The following is a 12,160-nucleotide window of genomic DNA, read 5'->3' as shown; positions in this document are numbered from 1 at the left end:
AGCACTATTATTCCAGATTGTGTGTGTGTGTATCTAGGTGTTTGTGCTTTTTTATTAGGCCTCCCTCTCTGCTTTACTGCTTGGACAGACTCTGCTCCTCTCTCACTTCACTCTGCTCTTCAAATTGCTGCCAGCCCCTCCAGCCCTAATTATTTCTGTCAGGCCAATGGCACCCAGGCCCAATTTAAAGCTGCCACTGTGGACTGCCAAAGTGCCTGGACTTGGAGTACAATCATAACATTTCTCTCTCTTACCTCTATCTTTCCTTTTTCTCGTATGCACTTACAATGTTCCTTTTATTTTGTGTACATCTTTTTCTTATTCCCAGGGGGCTCTTTCTTTCCCGTCTGTTTTTGTTTTGGCATCCCGTGGCATTGTGACAAGGTGTTTGCTCACATCTTGAAGGGAGGTGTTTTCAGGAAGGTGTTGAGAAACCGGCAAATGATGTGTTTCTGCTTCTTTTCAACATTTGTGTGACTCTCTCTTTCTCTTTTCTTCCTCCTCTCTTCTTTACCATAACTTTTGTGTGTGTGTGTGTGTGTGTGTGTGTGTGTGTGTGTTTCTGATCTCTCCCCTCTTCCACATTTCTCTAGTCTCAGTGTCAGCCATGGCGACGCAGACTGACCAGGCTTCAGACAAAGCAACCAAAGGACGAGTGAACGAAGACAGGGTACCTTTCAGGGTGGAGTTCACAGGAAACAGCCTCACCTACATGGACCGATTGCTTCTCAAAAAGCATCGCAGGTACCAAACAATAGGCTGCACCACACATACACACTCTAAAGCATGTAGGCTCCTGTCACATGATTCACACTAAAGGTCAAACTGGAAGCTCATCATGCCTGAAAAAGATCTTCAAACTTCAAAAATCCTTCCTTTTTTTCTCGAAAAAAGTTTTTTAATTGCCTATATGTTTATCTTGAATATAAGCTATCACCAGGACTCAACCAATCAAAACTTAAGACTCTGTTCAATTACAATGAATAATTTAACTTGTTAATAACACCTTATTATTCTATGATGTAGGTTGACATTCGTAACTATGTCAAAAATAAAGGCAGAAAGACTCACGTATTACTCAGTTGCATGAGTTCTTCTGTGTTTTACTTTACTATAATTTTCTATATTTTTTTCTATATCATTGACTCTCTGCCCTTAAAAAATGTCTACATGTCAAATCAAATGAATGCAGTAGAAAGACATGGCAACAATTGAACCAACACATCCAGATTTCACTGGGGGAACACCTCCCCTTTATCGCCACTTAATTACTGGGAACATGGCGACATCCACATGTGGACCCACAGTTTCCACGTCGGACACACCTTCACCGCGGCAGCCTCTCCTGTCGTCTCCATCGCCAACAGCGTACAAAGTGGCGTCTCGCGCTTATTGTGCAGTAGACTGCCTGAGGGCCTGGCTTCGGCAGGTCCCATTATTACAGCCCTTTATTTAAGCGGCTACTTTTGGGCTGAGGAGTCCACAGGAGAGCAAGCTAGAGGAGAGCAGAGCAGAGTGCAGTTTTAGGCCCGCTGACTGCCTGAGCTGGAATGCACCGAGTCCCAAGCCGTAGCAGCCTTTAACTGTGGAATAGACTAGAGAGCCAATCTAGAGTGCAATAAGCCTGCAGCGCTGATGGTGGCAGAGCTTAATGGAGAGACAGAGAGACTGGCTGCCTGGCAGAAAAGAAAGAGTGGGAGTCTGAATTTTAACAAGCTTCTATAATAATGGGAAACGGAGAGAAGGAGTGTGGAGAGGGAACGAGTTTTAAAGAATTGTCTTAAAGTGCTCAGCTATATTAGAGTCATAAACTCGATCACCTTGTTATATTTGTGAGGGGGGCCTGCATGTTACAGAGTAAGCTTGGGACCAGGGGGGCATCCATCTGATTTCCTGTGCTGGTTCTGGAAGTGAATGCACGCCCTTCCATCAACTGCCTTAGTGAAAGTGTCTGTGATCAAAGCACTGAACCCCGAAATACAAATCTGCACAGGTACACTGCAGAGCTGTGAACTGGCTCCTCCCTGACCTGTCAGAGCGTAACTCGTTCTGCCAAATGGAAAACCCTGATTTAGCCTAATTTGAGGTTATATTTTAGTTAACAGGAAAAAGGGGCTTCCTTTTTTGAAGTATACTCCAACTATAATGCATATACGTATGCTGTTTTCATAATCGCCTGACTAAGCCCAAGTAGTTTAAAATAGTAATAAAAAGAGTGACAACGTTGCTTCATCATGATGATGTGAAAAGAGTGAGGGCAGAGCCGAACAGTTATTGGTTTGAAAAAAATGGGAAATTCCTTTAAACATTTGGAGGTGCTGTGCTTGAGCTTGTTGAGCTGCCTCTAATCAAGTTCATTAAAAAAAATCAACTATATTAATTTAAGTCTTGTTTGTTCATTGTGTTTAATAGTTGTACGTTGTTTACAAATCTGTTGTTTTCCTCAGACTTTTTTAGTCACTTATTACCATTATTGATGTATATTTTTTTTTTCTCAATGGAAAATGACATCTGTGTCATGAAGTTAAGGCTGATCAGGAAGAGCTCAACAAGTCTAAGGCCTGGAGTTGATTTCACCAAAAAGTTGAAGTTTTGAGCACAGAAATAGAAACTAAGAAGGTTTGAGTAACTCAGGCAATAAAGCACTTTGTCTTGCAAAACAAATGTGGACTGACTGAACTGGCTGTCTTCAGTGCAAATAAAAGTGTAATAATTATCTTTCTGGAATCTCTTTGGTTTATACATTTCTTCATTGTAGGGTGATCAGTCAAGTGTGCTCCCAATTTCACTATATCTGACTTCTGCAATCCCACTCCTTCATCATGCAAATAGTTAAATTCTGTAGAGTGACCTTTAACAGCATAGGGGAAGTTTTAGGGGGTGTTTGTGTTTGGTGGATCACTAAACGTGGAGAAAAGCTCAATGCAAACAACCGGAGACTAGTGAGGCATCTGCATGTAAAGTACTGTATGGAAGTAAAACAAAGACTTCAGAGAGAGGCCGAGGATCAGAAAAGAGACACCAGGGACAGAATTAAATACAACGACATTAAATAGAAAGAGGAAAGATAAAACACATCTAGGTTTGAGGGTAAGGACTAAGTCAGAAGGACAGATACAAACTGTAAGACACTTCCCGAGTCAACCCTCATGAGCAGCCTGGAGCTCTTCATAAAGTCTCTCTCACTCGCGCTCCTCAGGAAAAGTGGAAAGGTTTGACTTTTTCTTGAGGTGTCATCTGCTTGAAAATAACCAACATGTCTACCAGTATCTGAAAGAGAACATGCAACCTATGAAATGTGTGTTTTCACTTCCAGAACACCGACTGAAGCCCTTACTCCTTACGCCTTTGATTTAAAATCACAACCTATCCCAGACACCGAGGAGGAGACCACAAGCTTCCTTACAGGTGATACACACACACACACACACACACACACACACACACACACACACACACACACACACACACACACACACACACGTGCACACAGGCACAAATGCACTCTGCAGTGTTGAGAGCAACATGTTACAAAGTACCCACTTGTTGAGGGAAATGCTGCATTTCCCTCTCCCCTTTTTTTGCCTAAAAAAACAAAAAAAACAATCCCAGAAGCATTGTCAGTGTCTGTTTCTCTTCCTCTGAGCAGGGAGCTGCAGCCCTTCAGATGTGTCAGAGTGCGTGTCTAACTACTTTATTCAGGGAGGAAAAATGACTAAGAGGTTAGCGTTGATTTGGGGAAATAAAATCATTATTTTCACTTTTTTTACATGTGTCGTCTGTCGTTCCTGTGATGAGGCTGCAGAGTTACAGGTCACGGACTGTAAGAGAGGCTGTACAATGACAGTATAGTACATAATTTCGAAGGCAGACGTACAGTCTGCTACATTCTGCCTGAACCGGGTGAAGAGCTGCAAACGGGCTTTGATTTTGTACTCTAGAAAGAAGTTGTAACAAGTTACTTTTTACTTTTTAATTGCAGTAATCTTGTAATGGAATGAGTTACATTACCTAACCCTGCTCTGTTGTCTGTCCATGAGCTTTTTTTAGCAATATGCCCTTGCAGCTTCTTCTGTTTATACCCCCACATACCTTTACAAAATAACATGATAGCAAAGGTTAAAAAAAACCTCTTTCTTTCTCCGTGGATCGCCTTGTCAGTGCCTGCCCATTCATCCCCGGCAGTGTGACGGGTAATCACTGCCTGTAATTGTGTGAGCAGAGGTACGTTAGAGGCGGCTCATGCCTGACAGGTTGCACTCTGCCTGTAAGGAACGGAGGCATGGGGAGAGGAAGCCTGGGGTAGCCCTGCAGTCTGGGTCTCAGGGCCTGGAGCTCATCAGTCAGGGTAAAGTCCTGCCTGTCTGGCCTCCAGCAGAGGCTGTCAGAAAATGGGGTAGACCACGGTTATCTCTCCCCTGCCAAACCTCCGGACCCTGGGGCTGCCAACTGTCTCTCATAACATCGATCAAGATTCGTTTCCAAACGTGACCTTGTTAGGATCTTCCAGGCCTTTACTTGCCCCCCTTTTCCTCATATCTGTCTATCACAAACAGTGGAGTCGCTTTAAGACAGTTTCCAGGTCAAAATGGTTCCCTGTGCTTCCTAACAAAAAACACAATGACCTGCCCAGTTCTTGCAACCTGGAGTGTCCAAAATGAATAAGCTGCATTTTATAACTGCCTGTTAAATAAGAGCTTTCTTAAGAACTAAATGTGACAATATAGTTCATGAAATTGTTCTAACTCACACTTTTTAAAACCTTTTCTTTAAAAATAAAATAAAATAGAAGCTGCTTTGTACTTTTCTCACTTCTTTCTCTCCCCGCCCCAGCATCTTTAATAATACCTTCCATTCAACCATCGGTTGCACTTTGATAAACCCCATTCCAAACAGACAAATCACTCGCTCACTTCTTGCATTCACACTTCCAACAAGCCTTTAGCCAGCAGCACTGTATGACCTCGAACCAAACGTTTATATTTGAGAAAGACCTGATTGAACTTCCTCATGCAACATTTTCTTATCACAAGGAAGATTGCTTTGTTTGCAGACTTTTTTTTACTGGAGAACATACAACATAAGCAAATCAAAGTATACTGGTCTTGGAATAGTTTGAAGTTAACTAGGTTATCTAACTGCACAACTAAAAAACAAAAAATAACCAACAAAAAGAACTAGTTTAATAATTGATTATCCATTGCTCAGTGATATGCAGATGTGAGGAAGACTGCGGTGTCTTTGGGAAATGTAAAGCTGTTCAGCAACTGATAAACTATTCCCTCCACCTGCTTCAAACTTTTCTGGCGCCTGATGATGACAACAGGTTGCCGCGTTTCTCCTCCTCTCTTGTCTTTGAACCTCAATGGGTGGGCAACGTGTGTCCATGAATAATAAAAAAAACAGTTTTCTTTGAACCTCAATGGGTGGGCAACGTGTGTCCATGAATAATAAAAAAAACAGTTTGCCATGCATTATGTCAAAAGCGCTCATTTTCTGATTGACTCAAATGAGGGTGAGGAAATTACAAGTCAGGGAAAGAAGAATTTCCACATACCAATAGGATTTATTTTGATATTGATGTAAATTACTGCTAGTTTTAACCTACTGTAAATCCTACGGTATGTTGATTATTGGCACTTGTTGCTGGATTGTTTGGTTAAAGCGTGTCGTCTCCCATACTGTTTGCATGAGTGCATGAATTTCTAGATGAGCTGAAATAATAATGATCTATGATAATAATAATCTTTGGATATTTCCTTTCACAAGTGCAAACAGATGTTCACAGAGACAAACTGAAAACATGTCTGCTGACTTCTTGAGCAGCACTGTAGAGAGATCTCCATCCTTATCCTGCTGCATCAGCAACTTCTAACGGTGTTGATAACTGAGCAAAAGAGACGGTGAAGCGTTTGACCCTGACCTCTGATCCCTTGAGGGAGGAAGGTGTAAGAGAAGGCTATTTCCTAATTGTTGTCAGGTATCCTCACATGTCCGATGGCCTCTTACAAAAACAATCGGATTGGAGGTTCTGCAAACACACACCAAAAAAAGTTTGTCCGATTATGCTGCCATTTCAAACTGAACAAATAATGCAGCATTGCTTCAGAAAACTCGTCCTAACGTTATGAGGATGTTTGCTATAAGCTTGAAGTTGGGAATACATAATAAGAAAGAACAATAAACCAATCAAAATTCTGTTATTGTCTATTCGATTTGAAAACCTACTGTTTAGTGTTAGTCTCATTCAAGTGTGTACGTGTTCACCCTCCGTACAGTAACATAAACGTTGAATGATTTTAAAAATGTTTTGTCATCAAAGAATTTGTCATCTATTCAACTTTATTCATTTATTTCATTGACTGATATTTTATACCCAAAGTTACCAAAACAACCTAAAACAGATGAAAATTATATATTTATAAAAAAAAAATTGGCAGAAACAACAAAAAATGAACTTTCTTTCCCTTTCTTTGATGTGTGTGTCTTTGTGTGTGTTTTCAGCTGAGGAGGAGGATTTTCGGCACTACTTTGCATCATTGTTTGCTGTCCCTCACAGCAGGGGCAGGACTGATCCTCAGACAACCACACCTGAATCGTGTCTCATCATAGAAGTCCTGGATGAAGTGAGAATGAGTGAAACTTTTCATTTCAGCACAAGTGTGTTACAGAGATAAAGATACACAGGGAATCTAGATGGTGCAAATTGAGAAAAAGCACACAAACACACACACACACACACTTATTACTGCTGGCAAGGCTTCAGAGTAACCAGCTAATTCTTTGTTTCTGTTCCTCTCTGTCTCCTTCAGGTGTAACATCACTATTCTTCTTTTTTTTTCTTTTGCAGAGAGACAGAGAGATGGATGGAGTTTTCATTTCTGAAGAGAGGAGAGACAACAATAATAAGTGAGTTTGAAATTGAAAATGTATCTGCTGTGACCTCACCTGTGCCAACCAAAGTGGGCTGTGTGCACAACTTTAAGCAACCTTATGTAAGTCATGGACTTGCATGAGAACAAGGCGTTTCACATACAAGGGAATTCTAAAATAATATTTAGAAATATGGATTTACTATGTGATCGAGGTTGTGAAACTCATCAAAAATCTGCCTCAGATACAGATTGTGTAATCAGGCACACAGGAGGTGAGTTCATATCTCAGGACACCTCGCACATAACCAACTGAGCAATTTATACCATTTTTAGAGAAGCCTGTATATAAAAAAATAAATAAAAAAACCTCTTGTATCTTCCTCATTGAAATTGCTTTCGAGTAATTTTGAGAAAAAAGAAGATGATATACTCATTCAATTCCTTCACCTGATATAACAGGAAACAGTAGGGCCTATGTATAAATGTAAACGTCTTGACACAATGAAAAAGAGCAGAGTTTTTGGAGGTTGGTGTCAGTTGTCCAGGTTGCGAGGAACATTGCTCTAGAATTGAATTAACCTTTATTATTTCAGTTATTTCTGTTAAAGCTATCACAAAGTTGATAACTGTGTAACAATGTCAGTACCAGGAAAGTTTTGTTTATTTGACACAGATGGACTCGGCCTCTCTCAAACACTCACTTGTCATGCAGATTTCCCCCTGGTCAGCAAGTCCTCAGCAATGGAAGAGCAACAGTTCCCCAAACAGCCTTAACCTATGGTGAGTGCGCCACCAAATAAACTAAGAAGCTCCATATTTCCAAATTCAGACTTCACGAACATGACATACAACACCATGTTAGCTGTTTGTTTAGTGTTTTTGTATTTTACACGAGTTGAGGGAAAATCTTCGCTGTTTTTATTTTCTGTTTTGAGATGGGTTTCAAGGAATACAGTTAAATACACAAACAATATCCAAATACGCATTTTTAATAATGAAAGAAAAAACTAATCGAAACACAATACATGCTACTCTATACTCACACATCTCTTTTTAGCACACTTACAGAAACCTAGACTAGCGTATTGTGATAGCATCTGTAGTTTCTGTGTGGTCAAAAATCAGAATGCTTTAAGTGGTGTCTGTTTTGAAAAAAACCTTAGATAACATAAGAGGCCGAAGAGTCGTGTGGCTCCAATGCACAGAGGATATTCAGAGCGTAAAAAAGTCAATGTAAACAGACAGGAATAAAACGTGAATGATTTGTTTGACTTTTGCCAACTCCAGTAAAAACTTCTACCTTGTGTGAAATAAGTGCTGCCAACCAGTTTTGGTCATTACACAATCCCTCCAGAGTATTTATAGTCACACTTTTGAGAAAGTTGTTTCATGAGGTGAAGGAAATATTGACCTTACTGCAAAATATTACAAATCAATTGGTTGGTTGGTGATTATTCAGCATTGAGCTCTTATGCCTTCAGCATAGCCTTAGTCAAGGACAAAGCTAATTATCCTTCTTCCAGTGTGCTTTCAAATGGAAAAAAAAAGAAATGTGACTGCATGTCCACAAAGGCAGCTAATCTCCATATTGTTGTTTCTGTTATCATTTACACAGCGTCATCCTCTGAAAGTAAGTCATCTGCATGCTCCACTGCTGAGACTCCAAGGGCTTTAAAGAAATCAATCAAGACACCGACCATAATGACACAAAAGCCTTTTCGCTCCCCCAGAGTCCATGAATCAAAACCTGACTGTGGATCACCCCAACTTGTGTCCTCTCTCTCATTGCAAGATCAAACCAGGATCCCGATGTCCTCACACTCTCCCGTCTCTTTTCAGCGTGATGTCTCTCCTTTGGCGAGTGCCACGCCAACAATCCCAGAGGGGCCTCTCTCCCCTTCTCCTTCCATATCTTTTTCTCTTAGGTCTACATTTATAGTATCACCATCAAGCTCTACTGAGTCACCAGTGCTGCCCACAGTTAACCAATCGACCCCACCACAAATAGGCTCAGACTCATCTCTGTTACAAGTACAACCCCTGTTTTCCCAGTTGTGCCCACAGTCACTCTCATCAGTGAGGCTTTCCCAATTATCCCCAAGCAATCTACCATCCCAAAGGCAATCCCAACATTCCCTTCTCTGTGACCCAGAGTTTCTCCTATCACATCATCAACTCCAGCTGCCTCAGTCACCTGTGTCTCCCAGCCCAAACCTGCCAAGAAGACTGGAACCATGTCAAGCCGTAAGATCCCCTCCTGGTGCATCTTCAAGACCTGCGTCAACTCCAACAAATGAGGCTGTTCCAATTTGTATGTCCTTTACCTTTTACTCTGGTGGCCATGGATTTACTGCATCACAACAGGATACTCACTGTATCCCATCACTTCTGTCACACAACTTAGATGTCACCCAGGATTCTCATTGGGCTTTGAAAGCAGAGGACGAAGAGGAGCTTTCCATAGGTTAGTGATTCATGAGCAAAATTTGCAAACTGACAAGTATTAATTGTGACAAAACACCAATTAACCCATTTCAAACTCCTTAAAAATGATAGAACATTTCAGGAGAACATGCCCCTAAAATTGTCCTGGGTTGCTCTGTTGCAAAAGTTCCTCACAGCAGGAGCTTTTCCCTGTCAGAGAGGAGGGCAGAGAACGGCCTCAGGATGACATATCTTAGTGTCTACATTCTGCACGTTATTCTATTCAGGGGTAAACGCAACAAAACATCGACTGCAATCAACTAGTTGCCTTCCAAAGTCGTTTTAAACAGTCATCACAGTCAGAGCCCAAAGCAAAAAAACGATAGGGGGGGCGCTTCAACCAGCATTCATCACCAACATGTCTGCCAGTGTCCCAAAGTTTGCTCCTCTTCCTTTTTTACCCTGTTTCTTTTTTCTCTTGCAGAGACAGATAAGTCCCTCTTCATTCTTCCTTGTTGACTTTCATAGAAAAACGTTTGTTTTTACAGCAGTAATGCAGGCAGTGCTTCGCAAGGCAAAAAGAGTAAATGCTGTCAGATGGGGCCCCCTTCGGGAGTTTACTGTCATTGTAAAATTTGCACATTTTGGGCCACAGCTTTGGTTAACATTTGTCAGCCCTCAGGGGCCCCCAACTGGTCTTGGGCACCAATCAGTTGCCTGCCTTTCCTGTTGAACTGGCATACTGACTTTCTTGCGGAACATTTGGTGCCAGTCGTTGAACTTGTTGTCTTTCTTAACTGAATGATGCATCAATACTCAGTGATGGTGGTGAAGTTTTAGCTTCAAAAACAAAACTGAAAGTGTGTTTCTGAAAGGGGGCGGTGACTTTAACTGGAACATCAGGCAGTACAACCACAATACAACAACAAATAAAGCCTCCCACATTCACATGTTTGCCAAGGATACAGTTCTTTGCACGTGGTCCCTATTGGGACGAAGAAAAATATCCTTATTATTCTGAAAGCATCTGCCAATTTTAACCTCATACAATTTTCAGGTTTATCTCAATACATATGATTTTCAAAGATAATTTTCATGGCATATTAGCATTTAATATACATTTCTGTTGGCATATATCCTTCAGTTTCAAAGTAGGATATATTTTCACCAACTAACAAGAAAAAGGAGGTAGTGTTGAATTTGTAAGTTCTTCACTGAGTTTGATAGAACTTGATAATGGAGGCTTCCTGTTTGGCTTTAAAGAGGACATATTATTATTTCCACCTTTCCAAACAGTCCCATGTGGTCTAAATGAAACATCTTTGCTGTGCTTTGGTCAAAATATAACGTGAATTAAGCAGCAAAGGAGGTTTGTGACCCTATATACTGTAAATATATAAGCTCTGTCAGAACACTCTGTTTTGGCGTGTGTCTTTTTAAATGCAAGGAGCCACCCCTGAGTTTTCCCAGTAGACATCACTCCTCTGTGGCGAGAATAAGATGGCAGGGCCAGCATAAACGTTTTGCTTTAGGCTGGGGGTGGAGTCGACGGGTTGAGAAAACAACCGTTTTTTTGGGGGTGTTTTTGTTTTGTTTTTTACCACAATCCAACTTGTGGTGTCACAAGTTGAGAAAATTTGAAACAGAGCAATTTTCTTTGAGTTGTAAGGCTTATGCAGACCACAAAGAAAGGATTGGATGGATTTATTTAAAAATGTGTGGGTCCATAGACACTCAGGTTTCCTTAACATACATCTAAAGTATGTGTTCAATAACACTGCCAAAGTGGATTTTCTTCTCAATAAGTCTGCTTGAAGCAATACAAATTATGTATTTAACATTTTTATACAACACAAGACTATTTTAAACAACCAGGTGAAGTTGCAATAATGAAAACAATTGCTAAGTTTGAGGTTTCAAAATCATGAGTCATTAGTGTCCATTGAGTGGCACTTCTGAAACATTAAAGCACATTTAACTAACCTTAATCCAGTCGTCAATGGCAACGGCCATTGCAGCAGCGGTAGAGACATGTTTAGAGTTACTATTTGTTGTGCATAATTCAATTTTTAAGATAAAGGGCCAAATCATAGCAAGAGAGAGAACTACCCCATACCCCATTAAAACATACACAAAGGGATGGAAAAGCGACCTGTGTTTTCAGACGAGCTGGTAGCAGAGAAAAGGGTGGCTTTGCTAAAAGTAAGCGACTGCTTGGCTGTTCCTGCTGGTGTTTTCAATGACCAAAGCTAGCTACTGTGATCTGAGCAACCAGTCGCCGGCGTTAGCTACAGCATGTTTGAAGAATCGTAAAATCGTAGGGCTAATTTTGAAGGCTTTATATAAAAAGTATCCACCTATACATACTTTCCTGTGCACTGCTAGTATTTGTCCAACCAGTCCGCCCCTTTCATACAGTCTGCACGAAGTCGTTTATTAAACATTGACTCCATACGTTTTAATGGTAAGATTTCCCAGAACCCAAGCAATCTTTCTGGAAACAATGATTTGGGTTTCAAAGAATAAAGAAGACTCCATATTTATGGTTAGGGATCCACAGGGGTCTTTGCAGTTTAGTCTTTGTTGATAGAACAATTCGCCAGGCTACATTTGAACACAACTCTCAGTAGGCAAACAGTTCGTATGAATAAAATGCTTGGGGATCGCCACAGGAATTATATATTTTTATTTACCTGTCCGTCAAAGCCAATTTAGACTATAACTATATAAAAAAGAGTTATTTATCTTTCAAAATATTCATTTTGTTTTCACATATACTTGACATGTTACAACAAACAGGGAGGTAATTGCACTCTGAATATTGTCCTTCATTCCCTCAGTATAAGACACAACAATGCATG

General features: G+C 40.7%; 1 protein-coding gene across 1 annotated transcript in view; it reads left to right on the top strand.

The window, feature by feature from the left end:
• Positions 1-12,160, top strand: part of zbbx (zinc finger, B-box domain containing) — a 47,479-nt gene that overhangs the window by 22,301 nt on the left and 13,018 nt on the right. The window contains exons 10-16 of the mRNA XM_079353222.1: positions 594-744; positions 3,317-3,408; positions 6,505-6,626; positions 6,851-6,909; positions 7,588-7,655; positions 8,491-9,186; positions 9,280-9,339. Coding sequence (XP_079209348.1) covers positions 594-744; positions 3,317-3,408; positions 6,505-6,626; positions 6,851-6,909; positions 7,588-7,655; positions 8,491-9,186; positions 9,280-9,339 — 1,248 coding nt within the window. The remainder of the gene's footprint in view (positions 1-593; positions 745-3,316; positions 3,409-6,504; positions 6,627-6,850; positions 6,910-7,587; positions 7,656-8,490; positions 9,187-9,279; positions 9,340-12,160) is intronic.

The sequence above is a fragment of the Symphodus melops genome (genome assembly GCF_947650265.1).
Source record: "Symphodus melops genome assembly, chromosome: 10".
NCBI lineage: Eukaryota > Metazoa > Chordata > Actinopteri > Labriformes > Labridae > Symphodus > Symphodus melops.
This window is presented reverse-complemented; position numbering and strand designations above follow the sequence as displayed.